The sequence below is a fragment of the Apodemus sylvaticus genome, chromosome 5 (assembly GCF_947179515.1).
Source record: "Apodemus sylvaticus chromosome 5, mApoSyl1.1, whole genome shotgun sequence".
Classification (NCBI taxonomy): domain Eukaryota; kingdom Metazoa; phylum Chordata; class Mammalia; order Rodentia; family Muridae; genus Apodemus; species Apodemus sylvaticus.
In genome coordinates this window covers 158734768-158761195 of record NC_067476.1, presented here as the reverse complement: position 1 = coordinate 158761195, position 26428 = coordinate 158734768, and the positions used below count along the sequence as shown (strand labels likewise).

At 49.7% G+C, this 26428-nt stretch overlaps 1 protein-coding gene across 1 annotated transcript; it reads left to right on the top strand.

The window, feature by feature from the left end:
- Positions 1-249: 249 nt before the first annotated feature.
- Ctcfl (CCCTC-binding factor like) lies at positions 250-20008 on the top strand. Its single transcript, XM_052181589.1, has 10 exons — positions 250-792; positions 1711-1939; positions 6123-6293; positions 7283-7416; positions 11554-11674; positions 11854-12003; positions 13498-13658; positions 16624-16806; positions 19233-19320; positions 19878-20008. The coding sequence occupies exons 1-10, from the start codon at positions 250-252 to the stop codon at positions 20006-20008; spliced, it is 1911 nt and encodes a 636-aa protein (XP_052037549.1).
- Positions 20009-26428: the final 6420 nt, after the last annotated feature.

Below are 26428 nucleotides of genomic sequence, written 5' to 3'. Positions count from 1 at the left end.
AGCGCACCACCCCTCACCATCCCCAGCCCAGCCTGAAACTTAGAATGTTGGACTATCACCTAAGTCCCGCTAGAGACTTTTGCAGGGTGTGGGAGCAGGGTTGAGACACGGTCTCACTACGGAGTCGCAAACTGGCCTAGAACGTTGATCCCATCTTGTGCACCTTGGTCAAAGCCCATGTCCACTAGGCCCCAGCCCCTCTGCACCCCATAAAGAGTGCATGCTCTTTTTCCATCAGGGGACATCACCATGGCTACCACTGAGGCCCCTGTCCCTTCTGGGCACTTCACCCAGATCAAAGAGCAGAAGTTGAAGACTGGAGACCTAGAGGAGGAAAAGGAGGAGGGTGGGGTCCAACGAGTGGAAGCCCAGGAGGAGGCTGTGACGGAGGCAGAGGCGGAGGACAGCTGCCTGCAGCTGGATACCTTACCCCAGGAGCTGCCTTCAAGGGTGGAGAGTGACAGGCGGATCCTGACCCTGCAAGCCGTGCACCTGGCGTCCCAGGATCTGCACCTCCAGGGGCTGGCATGGCTGAGCGTGACGCACTCCGAGGAGCTTCCAGAGACCGTGCCACAGGCGGAAGGCATACTGCAGTTGCCATCCGTGCTGTGGTTCGACCCAGAGCCCCATCTCAGCCTTCAGCACTGCGTGACGGTCAGCATCCCTGAAGAGCTGTACCCACCAGAGGAGCTGGAGCTGATGCATTTCCACCTGCTGAGAGAGAACGTGCCCGAGGCTGAGGAGGACCAGGAGTTAACGCCAGACTTGGACGAAAGCACAGCCCTGAAGAAGGTAAGGTTCATTTTTAACTGATGCCTTGTGGGATAGAGAAAGGTAAACTGAGTTTTCTTAGATTGAAGTTTTGAGCAATATTATATATAGATGATATATTTGATGTTGGAAAATAAAATACAGTAAAATAACAAGACCTTGCCATATGTGTGTGTACATATATGTGTACATGTATATATGTGTATATATGCATATTTATATATGTATAATATATATAAATACACAAATATGTGTGTGTTTAAAGACTTTTAAAAGGTTACAGGCCAGGCATTGGTGGCGCACGCCTTTAATCCCAGCACTTGAGAGGCAGAGGCAGGTGGATTTCTGAGTTTGAGGCCAGCCTGGTCTGTAGAGTGAGTTCCAGGACAGCCCAGATTATACAGAGAAACCCTGTCTCAAAAATAAAATAAAATAAAATAAAGTAAAAGTTATAGAAAATGGTGCTATATACATGTAAGGTACATTGTGTTTTTTAAAAAGAAATATTATGGCCTGGACATGCAGCTCAGTTGGTGTGGGGCGTGCCTGGCATGCACCAAGCCTGGGTTTCATCCCCAGCTCCTTATAAATCTAGCTTGGTAGTACCCTGTGATTTTGGCATTCAGAAGGTGGAGGCAGGAGGATTAGATGTTCAGGTTTATCCTCGGGTACATGGTGAGTTTGAGACTGGCTCAACTTCCTGAGACCCTGTCCCCACTCCCCAGCAAACAAACAAACTAACTAACTAACAACAACAAAGACAGAGTCCCCACAGAACCTCAGAGGCTGAACTGCTGACGGCTTTCTAACAAGCGGTTGATGCCTGCGTGGTCTCACAGGCTTGCTTTCGCTTCTCTGCTGCCTAGTTTGCCTGAATGAAGAATTTCATCAGATTGTGACTAACAGTGCTGCCTCTGCTTCCCCATTTTGACTTATTAGCCCGAAGAAGATGAAAAGGACCAGCTCCCGCCCCAGGGAGGGACAGACAAGAAAGAAGAGAGATTCCTCTTTGTGGAAATGGAACCAAAAGAAGGGAAAGACGACATCGTTCTGACCATTTCCCGGCTAAGCCTAGAAGAAGAACCGCAAGATCCGCCCGAGGCAAAGCAGACGAATGTGCCGCAGAGAGCCAAAGCCTCGAAACCAAAACCACGAAGGCAGAGCAAGGGTAGGCTGGCCAGCCCTGCCCGAGACACACTGAGGGACCTTCATTCTCTCATAGGAGAGTGGCAGTTATTAAGGTCTGAAGGGTCGACTTCTAAAAGTTTCTATCAGAATATCAGGAAGTGGAAGAAAATTTAAACTGATGCTCTCTACTGTAAATCAAATCCCAGAATATATTTTTTTTCATTTTACACTCAGACATTTAAAAAGCTGTTTTTAACATTCCAGAAAGTATTACACACATAAATTCCAGGCTGGGCCCCAGCCCCTGCTTTCTGGCTTGAAATTCCTTGTGAGTATTCAGTGAGGTAGACCAGGAGCTTCTCCAGCGAGCTCTGGAGAAGAGTCGGGGCTTAGGGAACACGACCAAAAGGTCCTTCCTGCAGAAGGCTAGAAAAGGGGACCAGCAAAGCTGGGGGTCAGGCCGGGCGGTAGGGCGCACGCCTTTAATCCTAGCACTTGGGAGGCAGAGACAGGTGGATTTCTGAGTTCGAGGCCAGCCTACAGAGTGAGTTCCAGGACAGCCAGAGCTACACAGAGAAACCCTGTTTTGAAAAAAAACAAAAAAACAAAACAAAAAACAAAAAAGAAAGAAAGGACAGACAGACAGACAGACAGATAGAATCAGACTGAAGGCTGGGAAGGAGAACCAGGCTGGAGAGTATTGTGGAGAAAGAAGCCAGACTAGAGTCTGGGATGGAGAGTCAAGACAGCAGAGTGACCTTCCTGTGTGGACGGATGTCTGCAGTCCTGTCAGAGATTCCCAGTGATGGGCACTCGAGGCAGGGAGGGACCTGCAAGGCTCTGTGGAGACCCAGTCCTAACACTGCAATAGACAGCACTCTAGCAGCCCACAGGAAGCATCTGACTCTCGGTGGTTTAGTGGGCTGCTCTTTCAAAGTAGTTTCTCAGTTATTTAAATGGAGGCATTCCGTCCCATTATCTCAATTGCCAGCTGACTTTTTAAAAGTTCTGTCTGACTAGGAAGTGGCTCAGTGGCTGGGGGCTCGGGTGGCTGGGTGGCTCGGGGGCTCGGGGGCTCGGGGGCTCGGTGGCTCGGTGGCTCGGTGGCTGGGTGGCTCAGTGGCTGGGTGGCTCGGTGGCTCGGTGGCTGGGTGGCTCGGTGGCTGGGTGGCTCGGTGGCTCGGGGGCTCGGTGGCTCGGGGGCTCGGTGGCTCGGTGGCTGGGTGGCTCGGTGGCTGGGTGGCTCGGTGGCTCAGTGGCTCGGTGGCTGGGTGGCTCGGTGGCTGGGTGGCTCGGGGGCTCGGAGGCTCGGTGGCTCGGTGGCTCAGTGGCTCGGTGGCTGGGTGGCTCGGTGGCTGGGTGGCTCGGGGGCTTGGAGGCTCGGTGGCTCGGTGGCTCAGTGGCTGGGTGGCTCGGTGGCTGGGTGGCTCGGTGGCTCGGTGGCTGGGTGGCTCGGTGGCTCAGTGGCTCGGTGGCTGGGTGGCTCGGTGGCTGGGTGGCTCGGTGGCTCGGGGGCTCGGTGGCTCGGGGGCTCGGTGGCTCGGTGGCTGGGTGGCTCGGTGGCTGGGTGGCTCGGTGGCTCGGGGGCTCGGTGGCTGGGTGCTTTCTCAGCTTGCATGAGACCTTAGCTTCCTTCCCCAGTCCAGCCAGAATAAAAAACAAAAACAAATGGCAAACAAACCCCACCACTAAAAGCCACCTCTCTCTTCCAGTAGCCAGTGGCCAGGGTAGGAAGGAGGGCAACTCGGTTTGCGAAGCCTGCATTGCAGCACCTCAGTCCCCTATGCGTGGGTGGTCAGAGTCCTGTAGGTTTTTGCCTCTGGAGGTGGAGATTTGAGTCCTTGCCTTATGGTAATGGCACACACAGTCAGTCATGAAGCTGAAGACCCCAATTTCCCCCTAGCTTATTTTCCAGTTTTTAATATATTTACAGTCCCATACAACCATTAGCACTCTAATTCCAAAGCATTTTTTATCACCCTATCTATCTCTTCATCTTCACAGTTTCCATCCCTGGCCTCTACGCCCTGGGAAGCATCAGTATACTTTTTCTGATATGGACGTATGGAATAATATGCCCATAATAATACTTTTAAACCATGTGCCCTTTGGCTCTTCATTCTTTTGCTTAGTATAGTCTCAGGATTCGTCCATACAGTAGCATAGATTAGCATTTCCTTTTTCACGGCTGCCTAGTATTCTATTGTATGGACATACCACAATTACTTATCCATTCCTCTTTTGCTGGATGTTGAAGTGGTTCCCGCTCTTCGACTGTTGTGAATGGTTTCGCTATGGCTATTTATGTACTTTAGGGAAACATACATACGGGGTGGAATTGCTGGATTATACCTTCATTCCATGTTTAACTCGTGTGTGTGTGTGTGTGTGTGTGTGTGTGTGTGTGTGTGTTGGGTGTGTACATGCCCGTGAATGCACGTGGAGAGGTCATAGACCATTCTGCTGTATCACTCTCTGTCTCTATCCTTCTGTCTCCAACTCCCACGCCCCTGGAGTTAAGGAATGCATGACCATCCCTGACCTCTTACACAGGTGCTGGGGATTTGAACTCAGGTCCTCATATTTGCTTAGAAAGCACTCTTCCACACTATCTCTCTGGCTCCATGCTTAACCTTCTGAGAAACTTCCAAACCAGCTCCACAGCCACCTTCAGCATCAGAGGCTCATGTCTCCACACCCTGACTAAGTTCTGCTGGTACCAGGTCTGGAAGGGAATCTTGATGCTTTTTCTTCCATTTTTTCCTATGGGTGTTTCTCCAAGCATGCATTGGCCATCTATGTGTCCTCTGTGGAGAAATGTCTTCGCAGCCTTGGCTGCTCGGGTGAGTCTCAGACAGTTACTGTCAGCAAGCTCAGTGTCTTCAAACAGCAGATGTGACCACGCCCCCCCAGGACTGCAGGCTAGATACTGCCCTCAGCTGACTCCCCGCAGTGAGCTTTGTCAGGAAGTGTAAGCTGAGGTTGCATCCCTCCTTCACTGTCTCCCGTGTGGGGAATTGTCTGTATGGCCTGGCTCTGCCAAATGGAACATCAGAGGTACCGGAAAGGAATGTCCCCAGGAGAGCAGCCACCTCCCATGTGTGCCTGCTGTCACTCAGATGAGGAGGCACATTTTGTTTTTGTTTTTGTTTTTAGTTATTTTAGATACAAATTTAAATAGTCACATGTGGCTGTGGGCTGTGGTTTTGTTCAACTTCATACCTGTTTCCCAGAGCTCCCCTGACTTGGGTGGAGGATTCTGGGAAGGCATTGGAGCAAGGTAGGGAGGGTGGTGGAGGGTTGGGGAGTCTTCAGTTTACCCAACAGAGAACATACCCACTTGGGTCCATGTTTATGGGAAACTTGCTTTAGGGAATCCCCACTTTGTCTTCTGACCTCGATCTACACTACACTGTAAATGACAGTTTGATAAGACTGATTTGTTTGTTTGTTTGTTTCTTGATTTTTCAAGGCAGGGTTTCTCTCTGTAGCCCTGGCTGTCCTGGAACTCACTCTGTAGACCAGGCTGGCCTCAAACTTACAGAGATCTACCTGACTCTGCCTTCTGGGTACTGGGATTGGAGGTGTGAGCCATGACAGATTTTTCTACACTTTTTTAAAAAAGATTTATTTATTTATTTTATGTATATGAGTACACTGGAGCTGTACAGATGGTTGTGAGCTATCATGTAGTTACTGGGAACTGAACTCAGGACGTCTGCTTGCTCTGGCCCAAAGATTTATTATTGTATGTACTTCAGACACACCAGAAGAGGGTGTCAGATCTCATTACGGATGGTTGTGAGCCACCATGTGGTTGCTGGGATTTGAACTCAGGACCTTCGGAAGAGCAGTCAGTGCTCTTAACCCCTGAGCCATCTCTCCAGCCCGAGCCATGACTGATTTATTTTTAATTTATGTGTAAGTATGTGTGTATTTCTGTACACCACCCGTGTGCAGTTCCCATGGTGGCCAAAAGAGGGCCACTGTTGTCCATTGTGAATAACAGGGAGGATGGGTTAGGGCTGTGGACAGCCCTGTGGCCGGAAACAGAGCTGGGTATTTCTTAACAAGGTGCTCTTCATCAAAAACGGAGTGTCCCGAGGTTTGGAGACATCTCATAATCCTGAACAGCACGGAGGCTGAGGAAGTCGCGTTGGCCTCTGAGGAACCGCTCCGGGGAGATCTTTCCAGCCAGTCCGCTTCGTGTCTCCTCTCCACAGGAGAACCTCGCACCTTCAAGTGCGACAGCTGCCCGTTCGCTTCTTCCAAACTCTCAACTTTCAATCGTCACATCAAGATCCACAGCGACGAGAGGCCACACCTGTGCCACCTGTGCCTGAAGGCCTTCCGGACCGTCACTCTCCTCAGAAACCACCTCAACACCCACACAGGTGAGGCACCCGGGGTGGCCCTCCGCCACAGATGCACCGTAAATCTCAGTGAGTTCACTCTCTTCACCCAGGGCTTCGCATCTGGAGAAAATCCAAGAAGCTGATCCCCACCCACGCAGGGCCCCGCGTTCCATCCTCAGCACCAAAAAACAAAAAACAAACAAACAAACAAAACCCAGGAAAATTGCAGAAGAAGCAACTCAAACATTTAAATAATTTCCCTTTTGGTGCGTGAGTTAAACAGGTTTTGTCCGTATTCTCTCAGCATCAGCTAAACTCACTTTCCTTTGCCCTGAGGACTAACCAAGAGGTCTCAAGCGCCCCCACGGGCCTATCCCTCTCCCAACCCTTTCCTTTTTTATTTTCAGAGGTGTAAGATGCCCCAGCTAGCCTGGAACTTGTGATCCTTCAGTCTTAGCTCCCTGAGCAAGTTGAATGCTAGGCTTGGGAAACTGGCCTGACTCATTTATCTGTCAATTTCTTATCATTGTTGCTTCTGGTTTTTAATGCCAATTTATTAATTAAACCTTATCATAAGCATCTGGGGAGCATTTGGGCCTCACTCTCCAATGGGGAGGGGGGCTATTGTGCACACATTTATGTTTAGTTTTGCCTTTTTTTTTTTTTTTTTTTTTTTTTTTTGCTTTGGAAATAGGGCCTCTCTTGTAGTGCAGGCCGATCTCTAACCACCAGTCTCCCCACCCCCACCCCGCCGTAGCCTTCTGAGTGCCAGGGTTACACACCCACCGCACCATCCCCAACTCAGTTCCCCCACCCCCACCCCCAACGCCTTCTTGAGTTTCAGCTAAAAGCACTGACTGTTACCCACAGTTCTGTCTCCGTACATCTCCCGATATTTATAGTTCAAAGAACTTCTTAATTGCTGAAGCCTTTCAGACTGCCATTTCAAAACTAGAAAGCCACTGGAAGTTTTGCAGTTAAGTCTTGTTTAAAAAGTGTAAACCATGTGATATTTTTTTCTTTTCCAGGAACCAGACCCTACAAGTGCGAGGACTGTGACATGGCGTTTGTCACCAGTGGAGAACTCGTCCGGCACAGGCGTTACAAACACACTCATGAGAAGCCCTTCAAGTGCTCCCTGTGCAAGTATGCCAGCGTCGAGGTGAGCACCCTTGCAGTCAGTCCTGTGCAATAGCTAGCGAGAAATCGCCACTCTGAGGGGTGACGCTCAGTCAGCCCTGTACGTCCTGAGGGACGCTAACCTGTTACCCAACCATTCACCAAAGACACATTTTCAAATCTATGCTAGAAGCTACAGGCATTATCATCTAACTAATGCCTGCTATAGTGACTCATACTTACAATCCCAGCACTGTGGCAGGAGGATTGCTGGGAGTTCAAGGTTATCCTGGTGTACATAGTGAACTTCAGAAGACAAATTGATGGACTTGGTTGCCTCCTTCTTGACACTTAAGCTCAGACTTTGGCGGCAGTGAGTGCTTTTACCAGCCAAGTGCTTCCTCTCAAACAAGATTGTCTATATTTTATTATTTCCGTTATTTTTAAATTGGGGGTGGGAAGTTGTACGTACGTATGTACATACGTATGTACATGTGAATACAGGTTACTGAGGAGACCATAAAAGAGATAGCAGGTTCTCTGCCACTGGAGTTGTTGCGGTTTGAAGCCATCTGGCAGGAGTGCTGGGAATTGAACCCAGGTCCTCTGCAGGCTTTCGCATACCCTTAGCTGCTGGGGCTGAAGAGATGGTCAGTGGTTATGAGCACTGACTGCTTTTGCAAAGGACTTAGGTTTGATTCCCAGCACCCACACGGTTGCTGACAACCAGATGTCTGTAACTCCCGCTCCAACTGATCCTATGCCCTCTCCAGCCTCCGGGTACAGGCATGCATTTGGTGTGCAGACATACATGCAGGCAGAACACTCATGCACAAAATGAAAATGTAGACACTAGGGAGAGAACTCTCAGACTTGCAGAAAAGGCCTTTCTGGGATCTCATGTCACAGCTGGGGCCACAGAATGTCTCCCCTAGCACAGGACTTGGCCGGAAGCTTTTGCGCTTTGCCCCAATGTGACCTGGACAGACAGAGCTACTGGCTTGAAGATATAACCCTGTCCACACACGCTCACTATCAGCGACTCGATGGAATTTAGCTTCATGTTTTACTCATGGTAAATGGATGTGGGGTGTGTGTGTGTGTGTGTGTGTGTGTGTGTGTGTGTGTGTGTGTGTTGTATGTGGTACTAGGGTTTGGATTTTGGATCTAGGACTCGAACGACTCTACCTCTGAGCTTCGGCCTCAGCTACGTCTTTTATTTTGAGACATGGTCTCAATAAGTTGCTCAGGCCGGCTTTGAACTCACTCTGCAACCCCAGCAGGCCTTAAACTTGACATCCTCCTGCCTCGGCTTCCTGAGTAGCTTCTGCGGCCTCCCATTAGCTCCCTCACGTCTCCTGGTCATGTCCGTTTTCTAGCAGTTCATGCCCAAGGTTCCATATCCTGTGGGGGAGCTGGCTACACCCTGGTAGCAAGCTTGTCCCAGGAGAGTGAAGCAGAGCCTTCTAACAGGAACTAAGCTAAAGGGGACAGTGAAAACTTAAGCATGGCAGTGACGCAAGTAGGTTTCATAAATTGGGGCATTTCACAGACGGGTCAGAATCCGATTCCAAGAACCGCTTTCTGCTGTGGCTATTTTTAAAAGGAGCTTTCCTATCTGAGGCAAAGGTTGTGGCAGCAGTGTGAGGGTGCAGAGGTGTCCAACAAGGAGACACCGAGGCTCTGTGATCCTGCCCAGTGGCAGAGGGCCCACGGTCCATGCAGCCCAGGGACGGCCCATGGGGCACTGCTGCCTCCACCATTTGATGGCGCTGGCTGGCTGACTAGCTCCCTTTGACTCACAAGCAAGAAAGTGGATTAGGCACAGCAGGTTTTATGCTCTTCAGCCCTCTCAGAGGCAAGTTCAAGGCCTGCCTGAACTATATCGTGGGCTGACACCCAGCCTGCACGACTTAGACATGGTCTCAAAATAGAAAGGAGAGAGTGGGCTGGAGGTGTGGCTCGGTGGAGGTGTGGCTCGGTGGAGGTGTGGCTCGGTGGAGGTGTGGCTCGGTGGTAGAGCACTTGCTTACCTCCAGAAGCCAAGCAGAGATATCCTATGCTGTCACCTCTGACCTCCTCCTGTGTGCCTCAGTGAACCCTGAACCTCCCCCCATGCTGCAGTGTTAAAAATTCTTTCTTTCCTCCCTACAATTCCCATATTATTATTTCTCCTCCTCCCCCTTGTTTTTTTACCATTTTTTGGTTGGTTGGTTGGTTTGGGGTTTGGGGTTTTTTTTTGTTTGTTTGTTTTTTTGTTTTTGATTTTTTTTTATGTATTGCTTTGTTGTTGAGAAAGGGTTTCTCTGTGTAACCCTGGCTGTCCTAGAAGTCACTTTGTAGATCAGGCTGGACTCGAATTCACAGAGATTCACCTGCTCCGACTGCTGGGATTAAGACAAGTACCACAACAGCCTGGCGTCCACATTTCTCCTTTAAAAAAAAAATCCAGCCGGGCGGTGGTGGCACACACCTGTAATCCCAGCACTCTGGGAGGCAGAAGCAGACAGATTTCTGAGTTCAAGGCCAGCCTGGTCTACAGAGTGAGTTCCAGGACAGCCAGGGCTACACAGAGAAACCCTGTCTCGAAGAAACCAAATCCAAAAAAGTCCAAACTGAGTTGTTCATCTTGAACCTTCTGTTTCACTGGGAACGCCCCTCTGTCCCCAGATGGTCTCCTGGCCCAGGTGTGCCTCCTTCATTCCAGGGAAGCAGGCCTGTGTACTCTTTCTGAGTGTAAGTGGGGTTGATGCTGCTTCCCACGCCTCTGACCCAGTGTGGCTGATGGCCCTGCTCCCCAGGAAACACCTAGAAGGGTTTGCGGTGAGGGTGTGGCATCAGAATGTCCCAGAAGACAGTGAAGCCTGCTGTGAATGAGAAGGTCCCTGCTGTTTCCTACTTAAGGGCCTCCGAGGCCTAATAGAGTTCATTCTCTTCCCTCTTTGTCACTCTTGTGTTTGGGGCAGTGTCTGATGATGTAGCCCTGGCTGGTCCAGGATTCACATTGTAGTCTTGGCTGGCCTGGAATTCACTACATAGACCAGGCTGACCTCAGATTCACAGATCCCCTTGCCTCTGCCTCCCCAGTGAGAAAAGCAAGATCAGCATTCAGGAGGTTAAAACAGCAGGATTGCTGGCTCCGTGTCTGAAGCCAGCCTGAGCCACAAGGTGAGTCCCTGGCTCAGCGGTTAGGAGCACTGACTGCTCTTCCAGAGGTCCCGAGTTCAATCCCCAGCAGCCACATGGTGCCTCACAACCATCTGTAATGGGATCTGATGCCCTCTTCTGGTGTGTCTGAAGACAGTGTAGTCATATAAATAAAATAAATCTTTAAAATTTTTTTCTTTTAAAGAAGGTAGTAGCACACAGAGCCACACTTCATGGCAAGGGGTTTGTCTGTCTTGAACCCAGTTACCCAAGGGCTGGTGAGGACTCTGAGCGCTGGGCACTTCACAGGTGACTGTCCATTTAGCTAATGGTTTAGGTTTCCGCTTCGGAAGGCTGTTCCGGCTTGCATGTTTACAAGTGGTTTAAACTTTACTGCTGTGAGCGGACCAGGCCTTGGAAATAAAGATAGAAACGTACACAGCACCGACTGAGCAGAGAGCTCTGTTTCCGTTTGTAAAAGTGATATTCAGCGTGGAAGTCTTAGAGCCGTTGCTCATTAACCCCAGAGGACCTTGTGCACACAGCCAGTGACAGAGCGAATCGCCAGCAGATTGGGAAGTTCTGTTTTATGGGACACCCCGATACTGAGGTCTGGTTAACTTAAATTTTTCCTTTTTGCTTTTCTGAGATAGGGTCTCTGCCATCCAGGTTAGCCTTGGGATCGCTATATGACCCTATATGGGACCGCTATATGACCCAGAGTGTTCTCAAACTTGCAGCAATCCTTCTGCCTTAACTTCCCCAAAGTTGGCATTGCGGGCATATGCTATCACACCTAGGTTTCCTTTCTGGGGATTTTTGAGGAGGCCAGGGTCTGAGACAAGGTCTCCTGATAAAGCCTCAAATGGGGCCTGGACTGCAGCAATCCTCCTGCCTCAGCTTCCTGAGTGCGTGTTTGCAGGCATGAGCCGCCTGCCCGTGCAAACTTCTCTCGTCTCTCTCGAAGCTGGTTAGCTGAAGCCCTGACCACCCACGGGTTCCCTTCGTAATGACCCTCTTCCACATGTCCTAGGCAAGCAAGCTGAAGCGACACATCCGCTCACACACGGGCGAACGCCCCTTCCAGTGTCACCAGTGTGATTACGCCAGCAGGGACACCTACAAGCTGAAGCGCCACATGCGGACACACTCAGGTGAGAGACATGCCCCTGCTCGGTTGGTTTGTTACAGTAAGACCGAGCACGACAGCCTCCTCTCCATGTACACCCAGGCGTTGCCTGGGAAGGAAGCCCCTGGCGCAAGCATCCCTAGGACTGGCCAGGGTTCTCGGGGAAGCCGTACTCCAGAGTCACTTTCTGTTCGTGACACACAGGTGAGAAGCCGTATGAATGTCCCACCTGTCACTCCCGGTTCACCCAGAGTGGGACCATGAAAATCCATATGTCGCAGAAGCATGGCGAGAATGTGCCCAAACATGAGTGTCCCCACTGTGCCACCATCATTGCGAGGAAGAGCGACCTGCGTGAGTGTCTCCTTGAACCATGTCCCCTCAGTCTGAAAAACCTGCAGAGCCAGGTTTTCAAACTCCTGAAGCCCTCACTAGGCCTGGAGATGTTTTTACAGAGGTCCTGTACCGCCCTCTGGTGGCTAAGCTCAGTAAGTGCAGTTCTGAAGCTGGCCCACCTAGACAGAAGGTGTGATCAAATCAGTGAGTGTCGTTTTAACCCGTGTTGAACTTGCTCTTGCAGGTAAGGACACTGAGACTTGGAGACATGGAGACGTTTTCTGCTAGGGGCAGTGGTCCTGGTGATCTGAGTGTCACAGCGCAACTGCATTAGAAGTTTAGCTCTGTCCCAGTCCCCTCCTCAGCCTGCCTTATGCACACCCTGCTGGGAGCTGAGCCCTTGTGACACAGGACACCCTGGATGAGACTTGAGGGAGCACCTCTGGGCTTGCGCTTGGGAGTCTTCCGCAGGGAGCGAGGGCGGCCTTCGGCTTAGACGGAGGAAGCTGGTGCAGACAGGAGTGGGAGGAGGCGGGGAGCTATGGAAGGCAGAATTTATTTAGGGCAAGGAGCTATCAAGGGCAGAGAGTTGGCAAGGGAGCCTTTAGGTCCCTGTGGCCTCCCTACTTACCTGTCTCTCTCTCTCTCTCTCTCTCTCTCTCTCTCTCTCTCTCTCTCTCTCTCTCTCTCTCTCTGTCTGTCTTTCTCTTTGTTTCTCTCTGTTCCTCCAAAATTATATTACAAGAGAGACAGTAAAGGTGTCAGCAAAAATAAAAGTCCAACCAGTTGCCTTGGAAAATTCCAGAGATTTTAGGAATATTCCTGCGGGGGTAAAGGTGTCTGACCCATCCTGTCTAGCAGCTGGAATATTCTGTCAGCACCTCTGCAGTTCCTGGGGTACCACAAAGCACTGTTCCCTGGGGTCTGTTAGGACCAAAGGGCTGCTAGCCAGGTGCCAAGTGCAGCTGTTTGTCACGGGCCAGAGGCGACCTCTGCAGCCCCTGTAGAGACGCTGTGGAGATCCTGGCTCTTCATCTCCCTGTAGGGGATCACCATCTCTGAGTCGGGAGGTACAGGCTGCTCCTCCGTCATACCGGTGACCATGGAGTGCTACAGGCACGTCAGGCCTGAGGGTTAGCTGCATCAGGAGCTTCCTAGACAGTGAGCCCAGTATAACTCATCATGGGGCACCATAACTCCCAGCAAGACAGTAGTCATGGTTGTTACAGATACCTCAGCCATGCTCCCGCTGCACCAAGGTGCCCAACGTTCATGACCAGCCCTCTGGAGCTTTGAAGAGGTCTCCGACTGAGCCCACTCCTTACTTCCTTCCCAGCAGTGGTGCTCACGGGGGACATTCACCTGGCTATGGAGGCTGTCTGCCATTTCCAAGGGAGGCTAGCTGGTGTGGTGGGGGAGCCCTGAGGTGCCCAGAACTTTCCACCACACCAGAGAAGTCCCCGAACCCCCATGGGGCCCAGGTCAGCACAGCGTCTCCCGCGGCTCCCACAGGTGTCCATCTGCGCAACCTGCACAGCCACAGCCCCGAGGAGGTCAAGTGCAGGTACTGCCCCGCCGGCTTCCACGAGCGCTATGCCCTCCTCCAGCACCAGAGGACGCACAAGAACGAGAAGAAGTTCAAGTGCAAACAGTGCGATTACGCGTGCAAGCAGGTACTGTGTCTGTGACTGCTCGCACGTGCGGGTGAGCTGTGGGAGGTGGGTGTGTGAGCGGTGGGGGGTCCAGGAAGCACTCATCCTTGAGGGAGAGGCCAGGGGCTGCAGAGCTCGGCTCCTACACACAGCTGTTGCTCTTGCAAGGGACCTGAGTTTGAGTCCCAGACCCCACGTGGTGGTTTACAACTCCCCGTGACTCTAAGCAATCCCAGTTCTAGATCTGACTTCCTTGGGCACCAGGTGCACACGTGGTGCATGTATGTGCAAGCAAGCAAAATGCTCATACGTATTCAAGTAAAATATAAGTAAATGGATTTGAAAAGAGAGCGGGAGGAAGGAAGCTTGAGGCCGGGGAGCTGGTTCAGGAGTTAGCGGTGATTACTGGCCCACCATGGGGGCTGCAGCTAGAATTCCAGCACCTGTGTCTGTGGCGGTCAGCATCTGGAACTCCAGCTCCAGGGGTCCAGTGTATCTCCAGAGCTCTGTGAGCTTACAACAGACACACACACACACATGCATGTGCACACACATATACACACACACCACAAACATACACCACATACACATACCACATACACACATACCACAAACATACACCACACACACATACCACACACACACATATACACACACACCACAAACACATACCACACACACACACACCACACACATACACCACACACACATACCACACACACACACACATACACACATACCACACACATACCACACACACATATACACACATACCACACGCACATCACACACACCACATACACCACACACACACACACACACCACACACACCACATACACCACCTTCTTTTGAGTTTGTTGGAAGATTACTTTCTTGCTTTTTCTAGGGTGTAGTTTCCCTCCTTGTGTTGGCGTTTTCCATCTATTATCCTTTGTAGGGCTGAAATCATGGATATCTTGGTTTCTCCATCTATGATGATTGAGAGTTTTGCTGGATATAGTAGCCTGGGCTGGCATTTGTGTTCTCTTAGGGTCTGTATGAGGTCTGCCCAGGATCTTCTAGCTTTCATGGTCTCTGGTGAGAAGTCTGGTTTAATTTTGATAGGTCTGCCTTTGTAAGTTCTGTACCTTTTCCCCTTACTGCTTTTAATATTCTTTCTTTGATTTGTGCATTTGGTGTTTTGATTATTATGTGCCTGGAGGACTTTCTGTTCTGGTCCAGTCTATTTGGAGTTCTGTAGGCTTCTTGTATGTTCATGGGCATCTCTTTCTTTAAGTTAGGGAAGTTTTCTATAATTTTGTTGAAGATATTTACTGGCCCTTTAAGTTGTAAATCTTCACTCTCATCTATACCTATAATCCTTAGGTTTGGTCTCATTGTGTCCTGGATTTCCTGGATGTTTTGGGTTACAAGCTTTTTGCATTTGCATTTTATTTGACTGTTGAGTCAGTGTTTTCTATGGTATCTTCAGCACCTGAGATTCTCTCTTCTATCTCTTGTATTGTGTTGTTGATGCTTGCATCCATGACTCCTGATTTCTTTCCAAGGTTTTCTATCTCTGGAGATGTCTCCCTTTGTGATTTCTTTATTGTTTCTACTTCTACTTTTAGATCCTGGATGGTTTTGTTCCATTCCTTCACTTCATTGTTTCTGTTTTCCTGTAATATTTTAAGGGATTTTTGTGTTTCCTCTTTAAGGGCTTCTACCTATTGACTCATGTTCTCCTGTATTTCTTTAAGGGATTTTTGTGTTTTCTTTTTAAGGGCTTCTACCTGTTTACCTGTGTTCTCCTGTATTTCTTTAAGGGAGTTATTTATGTCCTTCTTGAAGTCCTCTATCAGCATCATGAGATGCAAACTCTTGCCTTTCTGGTGTGTTGGGATATCCGGGACTTGCTGTGGTGGGAGAACTGGGTTCTGATGTTGCCAAGTAGATTTGGTTTCTGTTGGTAGGGTTCTTGTGCTTCCTTTTGTCATCTGGCTATCTCTGGTGTTAGTTGGTCTTGCTGTCTCTGGCTGGAGCTGTCTCTCCTCTGGGCCTGTGCGCCTGTGTTGGTACTCCTGGGAGGCCAAGTCTGTTCTGGCAGGGTCTGTGGCCACACTTAGCTTTTACAGGGCGTGGATGGGAAGCAGTTTACCCACTGAGCCACCTCCCCAGCTCCTCTGGTTCTTTTTCCTTCTTTTTCTTTTTAACATGTCTGCACTCCTGGGCTCTCCTCACATACTGAACAAACACCCCACAGATCAGGGAGAACAGAGGCAGGCTTCTCCTGAGTTCCCTGAACAGGGTTTTGGATCCGGCAGAAAAAGTATGAAGGCCAACACCCCCCACACCCCACCACACCCCAGCCCACATCATAGAATCAGGATGGGGAGTCAGCTTTAAAGGTGCTGATTTTCCTTTAACTTTTCAGAATGTTTATTAATCTCTTGATTTTGGGTTTCTCAGTGAACACAGCTCCACCCCACCCACATAATACAAAAGCACTCTGGAGTGTGTGGTGACCTCGGTGTGCCCCATGCTTGGTAACTTTCTTGACAGTGGACTAGTGGCAGGATTCCCTACTCACTGTCTTTCCGAGTGTAGGCCACATGACGCACAGTTGCCCAGAGCTCTGGCTTCAGGGGCTCTGACACCTTCTTCTAGCCTCCCCTGGTCGCCAGTCCTACCCATGTGCACATGTGCACACATAGACACTCACACACAACAGTACAAATTAATTGATAATTAATTAGGAAATAAAATAAATCTTCAAAGCGGGGGCCATAGAGAATTTTCGCTTGTTTTGCTTTTGGTTTCCTGAGGGGGTCTCTTGTACACCAGGCTGGCTTTGAACTGCACGTGTAGTTTGCACACGCACTTTGCATGCGGCAGGACCTGGCTCTGAGGAGGGCCTCAGCACTCTTGAGGAGAGAAGTACGATAATGGCAGACGGTTCTAAGGAACCTTCGACCCTGTGTCAGCCATGTCTCCGCTTTCCCTCAGGAGCGATGCCTGACGGCGCACATGCGCACGCACACGGGAGAGAAGCCCTTCTCCTGCCCGACCTGCAACAAACACTTCCGACAGAAGCAGCTGCTTACCGTGCACCTGAGGAAGTACCACGACCCCAGCTTTGTCTCCAGCGTGCACCTCTGCCTCAAGTGTGACAAAGGTTTCTCCCGCTGGGTGAGTGTCCGTCCTTCAAACAGTGGCCGCCTCCTCTGCAGAAGGTTTCCACTGGTGTTTGGATTCAGAAAACTCATGCATTTTATAAATATACACTCTCCCTCCAAGGGCCGAAGGGAATCCCATACACACAGCCTTTGGGGGGTGGATTCCAAGCCACACAAACACTGTACAGCCCCTATCTTTTGAGACCGGCTCTAGCTAAATCGTCCATTCTGGCCTTAAACGTGTGCTCCTCTTGGATAGTCTCCTGAGGAGCTGGGGTGACAGGGACTGGGCCACCAGGCCAGGCTCACATGGGTTGTCAGTCATGTTCTTGGGGGGGGGTGGGTATGAAGTCACCCCATGCCTACTCACTAGTGTCCTTTCTGTTTCTAACCTCCTTCGTTTTGCTGAAGCAGTTGTTCCATCAGGCCCCGCTCTGTGGCCTCAGGGGCCTCGGTCCTCACATGCTGAGAACAGTCCAGGGAGTTCTCCGACTCCTGAGAGAACTGACTTCTTTGCTTTCTTTTTTTTAAAGTAGGAACTCATGACGTACGTAGCCCCAGCTAGCTTCCATGTAGACCAGGCTGGCTTCAAACTCATAGAGATCCACCTGCTTCTGCCTCCTACATGTGTGCCACAGGCTGGGCGCAGCCTGGCTTTTAAAGTATGAGAACTGACAACTGCCTATGAGCTGAACGCAGCCTTCTTCACGCGCGATTCCATTCTCGGGCGTTTCCAGGGTGTGAAATCAGGCTATGGACTCACATTCATTTTGGATTCTGTCAGTTGGTGTATTCATTTTTTTTCCATTCTGCATAACAAATTACTTCCAAATGTCAGGGCTTAACACATATTACACATCTTATCACATCACAGAGTGTGTGAGTCTCAAGTGAAGAGGCAGGGTGGTTGAATGGTTCTGGCTGTGAAAGATTAAAGTGCAGCTGGATACTTGAATCCAATTTCTCTTTTAGGTTAAGAGAAAAGTCTCAGGTGTGTGCCTCAAGGGCAGGGCAGGAGCAAATTTTGGATAAGATGTTCTATTAAAAGAATATCTCTTTTACCATGGGCAGACAGACAGCAGCACGGCACCGGATCTGATAAGGAAGAATAGGGCCTTTTATAGGTCTCAGAGAAAGGGGGGTTTCGCAACAGTGGCCTTTGGCCAGGTTTCTCTACTATAGAAGAGAGGGGCATGTCTAATCGGTGTCCCACAGCACACTGGTGGCCCTATGGTGTCAGGCTCTCTGTGAGGTGTCTGTCTCTGTGGCAACGAGGAGTTTCAGGATCAACTAGGACTGTAGATCGGCAACCTAAGCCACTGCCTGATTTGGGATCTTTTCTGGAGTCCTGGCACCAGGAGCCTGTTACAGAGGCTCACGTTTGCTCTCTGGCAGGATGCTGGTCAGGGGCGGGAGACCACAGGCAACTGTGCCCTGGCTTGTCCCAAGCTTCAGCCTACGCACATTCACAAGCACCTGCTCACAAACACACACATCAGTCTGTCTCTGTATCTGTATGTCACCGGTCAGCAGTGGTGGCCCTAATGCCAACCCGGGTGACATGTCTGATGTCAGGGATTTGTCACATGCTGTTGTCTCTGTGTCCTAAAGGGTCTAAATATGCCACACCTAGCGTCCTCGGCATGATACCTCTGGAGGCTGACAGGTCTGTGCTCTGTATTTCTGTATGCACTCAGCATATACATTGGGGGTTGCCAGCCCTAACCTGTTCACGGCAGGCAGGTCAGTGTGGCTTCCTCCGCTGCTTGGCGAGCGGCCCATGACTCGTCTCCGATGCTCGGAGGAGTCCTGAGCCCACCGTGTACCCGACTGAAAGCAAGCCTTACTTTATACACCACTCTGCAAAACCGGAACCGCACGTTTTCTCCCTAAATAAACAAAGCCTCTGAGGCTGCCCCACAGCAGGCAGGGATCGTCCCCGAATGGCGGAATATGTCGAATAATCTCAGTCCCCCCCCCCATCCCTGGAACACCCAAGCAAATATTAAAATATTTAAATACATATATATACTTCTGGCCTCCAGAGACACCTTCATCCAGGTAAAAATACCTACATACACACACACACACACACACACACACACACTTTAAAGGTCATTATTTTATTTGGGTTTGTTTTTTATTTGGGGCCCAAAATCTAAAAGGCACCCATTGCCCGCTCTCTTTCTGAAGGCCACCTCTTAAGATATACGTAATTACTGGTGTATCTCGTGGCGCATCAGAGGGTACAGCACACCACAGCACACGTGCAGAGCTCAGAGCAGGACTTAACAGGAGTGAGCTCTCCCCCTCATGTGGGGTCCCCAGACACCCGTTCAGGCCAGCAGACGAGTACCTGTCTCTACCTGTTGAGTCACCTCATTCAAACCGCACATGGGGACGCTGATGTTCACTAGGGGCCTGTGTCATCTTCCACAGAGTAACCTTCAGAGACACAGAAAGAAGTGTGACCCAGAGCCAGTGATGAGGACACAGGCCTCGGAGGGAGGAGCAGGACGTGACGACGGTATGTCCTTTCTGACCACTTTTTGTTGGTGGTGGTGGCGGTTTTTTGAGACAGGGTTTCTCTGTGTAGCCCTACCTGTCCAAGAACTCACTCTGTAGATCAGGCTGGCCTCGAACTCAGAAATCTGCCAGCCTCCCGAGGGCTGGGACTAAAGGCGTGCGCCCGGCAACCACTTTGTTTTAATCTGGCAGTTTCTCCCTCCAAACTCCCACCGCTGTTAACCTCAGCCAGAGGATCAGTGAGGATGGAGAAGGTCACTGGAGGGCTTGGTGACCTTAATCAAAGTGGCTTCATGACAGTGACATCTCTGCACACCCTCACTCCTCAAACTCAGATCAAGTACCGGCCTGCAGAGCCACCTCCCGCCTCCTCAGTCTGGTGATATTTTTGCATCTCATGGATGAGAAGCTACTGGCCTTTAATACCTGCGGTGCCCCAATTGCCAGGCAATTGCTTAAGACTTGTTTGTTTCTGGCATGCCTGCAGCTCAATTCTACTTCCTGGTTTCCCAATGTCATGGCTTTCTCAGTTTCTCTCTCTGTCTCTTTTCCTCCAAGATATTGTCATCCAGGAGAGTGCCACCTCAGGGGAGCAGGCTCCCGGCCACCAAGGAGAAAGTGCAATGGGGAACCAGAGCCCGGACCAAGGCCTGACCTGCGAGATGATCTTTAACATGATGGATAAGTGAGCCTCCGCTCACTCCTCTGCTCCGTGCTGCGGCCTCTGTAGGAAGAAACAAGTTAGAAATAAGTTCCCAGCCACAGCAACCGCTTGTTCCCAGAGTTTGAGGTAGTGTGTAGAAATGTTTGAAGGAAAACAAAAACAAAAACAAAACAAAACAAAACAAATCCCTGCAGGTTTTTCCAAAGAGCGTGGAGCACAGGCTCACTTCAGCAGGAGGCCCTGTGTGAGCCAGGTACACATTCTAGGTAATACTTATTTCCACAGGGGCTCAGACCCATTAACACCTTGGTGGTCAGAGCAGAAAATCTTTTGAGTTGTTGTACCCACCCTCAATACTTCTGATACTATGATTTTTAAGCCCTAAAATGAATTGTATACCTTTTTTTTAATGCCAATGAATTTCCTGTATCATTTAAAGCTACCTTGATGCTATTAATGAATTCTAAATTCAACCCAAGGATCTTAATGCTGCAAAAAAAAAAAATGGAGTAGAAACAACAAATTGCTCATTTAACTAGAAAAAAATATATATATATATCATAGCTCTTACTTTGGCATAGAGCAAGGCACACCTTTAGTTTTTGCCCCCTCCCCAATTTTGTAGGCCTGTGGGTTGAACCCAGGGCTTGACACAAGTTAGACAAGTGTCCCATCACCAAGCTATCCCTCCAGCCCCCACACAACTTTATATATATATATGATTTTAATTATATATATATATATATAATTGCCCAGGCTGGATTTGAACTCATTTTGTAGCCCAGCTACACTTTAAACTGTCCATTCTCCTGCCTCAGTCTTGCAGGTAGCTTTACCACTAGGCCTGGCTTGTCTTCTCTTTAATTATAACCTTCACCAGCCACGAAATTGCCCTGGCACTATTACTAGCATTAGTTTGATCCTTAGCCGGGTGTGTGTGGTTCACACCTGTCTTCCCAGGACTCAGGAGGTAGAGACAGGAGGGTGGCAAATTCAAGGTCCTCCTCATCTACATAGCAAACTCCAGGCCAGCCTGGGCTACATGAGACTCTCTCTCACAAAAAAGAATATAACTATATGATTTCTCAGTATTTCAGTTTTGCTAAAAAGTATTTTGTTTACATTTTAAAAATGATTAGCTGTGAGAAGAAACCTGGAAATCCGATAATGAAATGTGTATCTGTGAAGGATTTGAGGTTTTTGTTTGTTTTTTTGTTGTTGTTGTTTGTTTGTTTTTAACTCTCACCAGCTAGAGAGAATATCTTTTCCATCCCTTGTGCTGGTACTCGGTACCTGAGGTATCGCTGTACGGCTGATCTTAGCCAGGGCCTGTTACAGGAACCAGAGTCTCTATCCTTGCCTAGAGCGTGGCCCTGCACCGTGCCGTCTCCGAATCCCCCATAGGCTCCAAGCTCAAATTCTTAAAATATTATCTGTTCAAAGCACCCCATGCGTGAAGCCATTGCGGTGCGGGCACAGGAGCAGTCCTCAGTGTTCTCTCCTGCTGAGAATGAATTCCACTGACATGTGACATGAGACAGAGGCTCTGCGGTCTGTCATCTGTTGTCACTGTGACTTGGTTTTTATATTTTCTTATTTTTGACTGTTGGAAGAACTTTTGCATATTTCAATAAAAATGAAATGGTTTTTAAGAACTGACTTTGTGGTGGGCGAATGGTAGTCTTTTTCCTCATTCTTGCCATCCTAGAGATTAAACACAGGACCTCAGGCATGCTAGGCAAGACGCCACAGCCATCCTTACGCTTTCTGTTTTGAGAACATTCTCTAGACCTCACTCTGTAGGCCAGGCAGATCTGGAATCTAAGCCCCTCAAGTAACTGAGGTTACACCTGCACCAGAAACCCAACTAATGATGGACTTTAACTGTCCTGGCTGAAGAGATGGCTCAGCAGTTAAGAGTACATACCACTCTTGCAGAGGACCTGAATTAGGTTCCCAGCACACACGTTAGGTAGCTCACACCAACTGTAGCCGGGCAGTGGTGGCACATGCCTGTAATCCCAGCACTTGGGAGGCAGAGGCAGGCAGATTTCTGAGTTCGAGGCCAGCCTGGTCTACAGCGTGAGTTCCAGGACAGCCAGGGCTACACAGAGAAACCCTGTCTTGGAAAAACCAAAAGCCAAAAACCAAAAACATAAATAAATAAGTAAATCTCCTTTTTTTAAATGAAGACATTTAAACAATCACTGAATAGTTTTTCAGTATGAAGACTTTTAGCCATGAAGGCTACTCAACAGAGTGACACTCTGAATATCTCTAAACTGTATATTTAGCCATCGTGGGGCCAGCTAGATGGTTCAGCGGGTAAAGGTGCTTGCTGCCAAGCCTTAACGACTTGAATTCAATCCCTGGGAGAGAACTGAAGTCATTCTGCAAGTTGTCCTCTGAGAGCCACGTACGTACCTTGACACACATGAATGTGTGCATGTGCACACAAATTGTCGTAATTTTAAAGAAGTGTGACAGGAGCTGGAGAGATGGCTCAGAGGTTAAAAGCACTGGCTGCTCTTCCAGAGATCCTGAGTTCAATTCCCAGCAACCATATGGTGGCTCACAACCATCTGCAATGCGATCCAGTGCCCTCTTCTGGGGTGTCTGAAGACAGTGTCAGTGTACTCACATACATTAAATAAGCAGATCTTTTAAGAAGAAGAAGTACCACAGTGGGAATGCTTCTATGCACTTCACAGCAGTTTAACGTTCTTAGTTTAAGAACAAATAAGACTGCAGAGTTTGCTCAGTGGTTGTAGAGCACTGTGTCTGCTCATGCAGAGGACCCCGGTCCCGTTCCCAGCAAGCCCGCGGCAGCTCACAACTGTTAGTAACTCCAGTTCCAGGGGATTTGACACCCCTCTTCTTGCTTCCAGGGGCATTGTACACAGACATACAGGAGGTGAAACAATCACACCTAAAATAAAAATAAACCTTTTGAAAGAGCATGCAAGACAAAGAACACATTCTTAAGATGCTAGCCTACGGGGCTGGGGCGAGTCTTTCCCTCAGTCAGCTAAGTGGTTGTCTAGCGTGAAGCCCTGTGTTTGATCCCAGCACAGAATAAACTGGGTTCAGTGGCGCAAGGTTTGTAATGCTGGCGTTGGGAGGCGAGGGGCTTGGGAGTTCACAGTCATCCTTAGCTACATAATGAGTTCAAAGCCATCTTGGACTATAGAAGACCTTGTCTCAAAATAAAATTAAAAGCAAGCCTATTAGGTCTCTAAAAAGCAGTCAAAATCTCCTTATAAACAGACTCTTGGATCGGACAGCAAAGTTTGACTGGAATGTTGACTGTTCTATGCCAAACCCCGTCCTGGAGGTGGCACAGCACACAAGTGTGGAGAATTCCCCTCTGGGCTCTAAGATAGCTGCAGTGCACCTATTGCCCACCAGAGGGCAGGCGTCTCCTTCTCAAACGCTGGTACCGCTGATCCGAGGCATTTCAAAAGCGCACAAAGTCCCAACTCAATCTTGGCAGCTTACCTTGTGCCTTACCCAAAGAGAAAGCAAAGGGGAGATGGGAATGTGACTGTTAAGTTAAGGACATTTGGAGAACTTGCCAGTGAAGGCAGTGGGTAGGGAAGCTGCCTGGAAGGGTTTCTTTTTTTTTTTTTTAATTTATTTATCTTATGTATGTGAACACACTGTTGCTGTCTTCAGACACACCAGAAGAAGGCATCAGACCCCATTACAGATGGTGGGATTTGAACTCAGGATCTCTGGAAGATCAGTCAGTGCTCTTAACCGCTGAGCCATCTCTCCAGCCCATGGGGAGGGCTTCTCTTAAGACAGTCCAGAGACTTGGGGATTCAGCAGGAGCACTGATGGGCACCTCTGCCCCTGCTCATGCCTATTTTGCCAGGAGACAGTACATCTCTTGCGACTTAAGTTGATGGCAGCTCTCTCCTACAGAAAGGAGAGAAAACAGCCAGGCAGCAGAGGCGCACACCTTTGGGAGGCAGAGGCAGGCAGATTTCTGAGTTTGAGGCCAGCCTGGTCTACAGAGTGAGTTCCAGGACAGCCAGGGCTACACAGAGAAACCCTGTCTCGAAAAAAAACAGAGAGAGAGAGAGAGAGAGAGAGAGAGAGAGAGAGAGAGAGAGAGCCATTGGTGACATCCACACCCTGACGGCTCTCTGACGCCCATGACAGGCCTCAGCGCTGGCCCTATCAGTGGTCCTGGTGCCGTCGCTAAGGCCACTTTTACTGGGCATACAACACACCGGTGGCCAAAGGCTTGGAACGTGGGGCTCATCTCTGACCGCTTGTACTCCCTCATCCAGCCTTTCCCGGAAGGTGATGTGTGGCCAAGTCCCTGGGGTGAGATGCTCACACCTGCCACCCCATCATTCCCAAGCCATGGCTGCCGTAGCATGATCACTGCCAATCTCCTCTGAAACCCTGCACCACCCAGTGTTTCAAAAGGTGTGCCTGCCTCTGTTTCCACCCAGGGCAGAGGACAGAACAGGAGGCTCACGGTGCCTGCCACAGAAGTCTCCTGTAGACAGGAACTGACCAAGAGATGTCATACAAACAGCTCTGGTTGAAATAGCTGTCTTGGGGCTGGAGAGATGTCTCCATTGTGTAGAGCATTGGCACCCACATAGCAGCTCACACCCGCCTGTAACTCCAGGTCCAAGGGATCTGAGGCCCTCCTCTGCTTTCCACAGGCACCGGGCACACACATCGTGAACAGACATCCAGGTGAGCAAAATACACACATAAAAGAAAAATAAATCTAAAAAGATTTTAAATCATTCTCTGAGGGGCAACTGAGCTTGGGTGGTCTGCTATGCCTGCCATTTCTGGCTAAAGGCTGTAAGGACGCAGAGCAATCCTAATGTGATTGAGATTTCTCTAACAGTGATTCCATTCTCGGGCCTGAACTCTGAAGACCTGGGGGTAGAGCTGGGGTGTGGTAGCTCAGTGGTGGAGAGTGTCTGCGTAGCTTAGCGTCTGCTAGGCCCATCCCCAGCACCAGGGACAAGAAGAACCAGAAGCAGGAAACAATGTGAGGAGCTGAGGCCTTCCCTGGGGCTCCTCAACCCTTGAACCTTGACCCTTGAACCTCTCAATGGGTGGAAACCCTTCCCTAAATGTCTGTGAATATTGACAACATGGAGATTAAAGATACCTACCAGCTGGGCGGGCAGTGGTGGCGCACGCCTTTAATCCCAGCACTTGGGAGGCAGAAGCAGGCGGATTTCTGAGTTCAAGGCCAGCCTGGTCTACAGAGTGAGTTCCAGGACAGCCTGGGCTACATAGAGAAACCCTGTATCAAAAAAATAAAACAACAACAACAAAAAAAAGACGTCTACCAGATGGAAAAGAACTATATAGTCAGGTAATTTGTCTCTTATCTGTCTGTCTAGGGGTGGGGGAGACAGACAGACAGAGAAATAATAATAATAATATAATAATAACAACAATGACGATAGTGATGATGATGATGATAATAATAAATTAGTCTATGGTCTTAGAATATTTAAATTTTTTCCATCTCCAGTTTCCTAATTTCAGATGAAATACACACTCACTTTGGCAAGCGAACATAAATGTGGCATGTCCCTCCCCACCCCCCCACCCCACCCTCTCACCTCCCGTCCTCCCCACACTGCCCTGCACCCTCAGCCTCACCCCATCCCTGTCTGGTCACCTCCCAGGTCGCTGTCACGTCAGGCTCTGGTGACCATGCACATGGTGTTAGCTGTGCTGTCCCCAGGGCTGGCTGGAGCGCGGGGTGACAGTGTCCGGATTCTCTCTCTGGCTGCTGAGGACCTCCAGGCTTCCCGCCATCCACCATCCGCGGGCCCTGTCAGCGGCAGCTCACTCACCAGAGCCTGTTCATTCATCGCCCCTTCCAGCTGAGACGCTTGAGATTTCTAAATTTGGTCAGTGCTCATGGCTGTGCAGGGTGCTGGGAGCTAAAAATACCAGCCAGGTCCGGCTGGAAGCAGCACACAGGGCGGTGGAGGATGGTGAAGGGACCTCAGGAATGCACACAATGTGTCCTGCTCTCTTCCACAGCCTGGCCTCTCTAGACGGCAAGGACACTGCGGAATGACCAGCCATGGCCGCCCTAAGTGGGCAGATGCAGGTTACAGAAGCTGCCTTCCCAGACGGCCAGGCACTCAGTTCAGTTCCCAGATCTGGACTGCACTCTGGGGTCGGGCTCTGAGACGTACCTTCAATTAAAAATTAAAAAAAAAAAAAAAAAAAAAGCCAGGTGGTGGTGGCGCACACCTATAATCCCAGCATTTGGGAGGCAGAGGCAGGAGGATTTCTCAGTTCGAGGCCAGCCTTGATCTACAGAGTGAGTTCCAGGACAGCCAGGGCTACACAGAGAAATCCTGTCTCGAAAAACAAGAAAGAAAAGAGAGAGAGAGAGAGAGAGAGAGAGAGAGAGAGAGAGAGAGAGAGAGAGAAAGAA

Coding starts and splice junctions, on each gene's coding strand:
- Ctcfl (XM_052181589.1), top strand. CDS start 250: ATGGCTACCACTGAGGCCCCTGTCCCTTCTGGGCACTTCACCCAGATC. Junction 13,659..16,623: donor GCGATTACGCGTGCAAGCAG/GTACTGTGTCTG, acceptor GCTTTCCCTCAG/GAGCGATGCCTGACGGCGCA. Junction 19,321..19,877: donor AGGAGCAGGACGTGACGACG/GTATGTCCTTTC, acceptor TTTTCCTCCAAG/ATATTGTCATCCAGGAGAGT.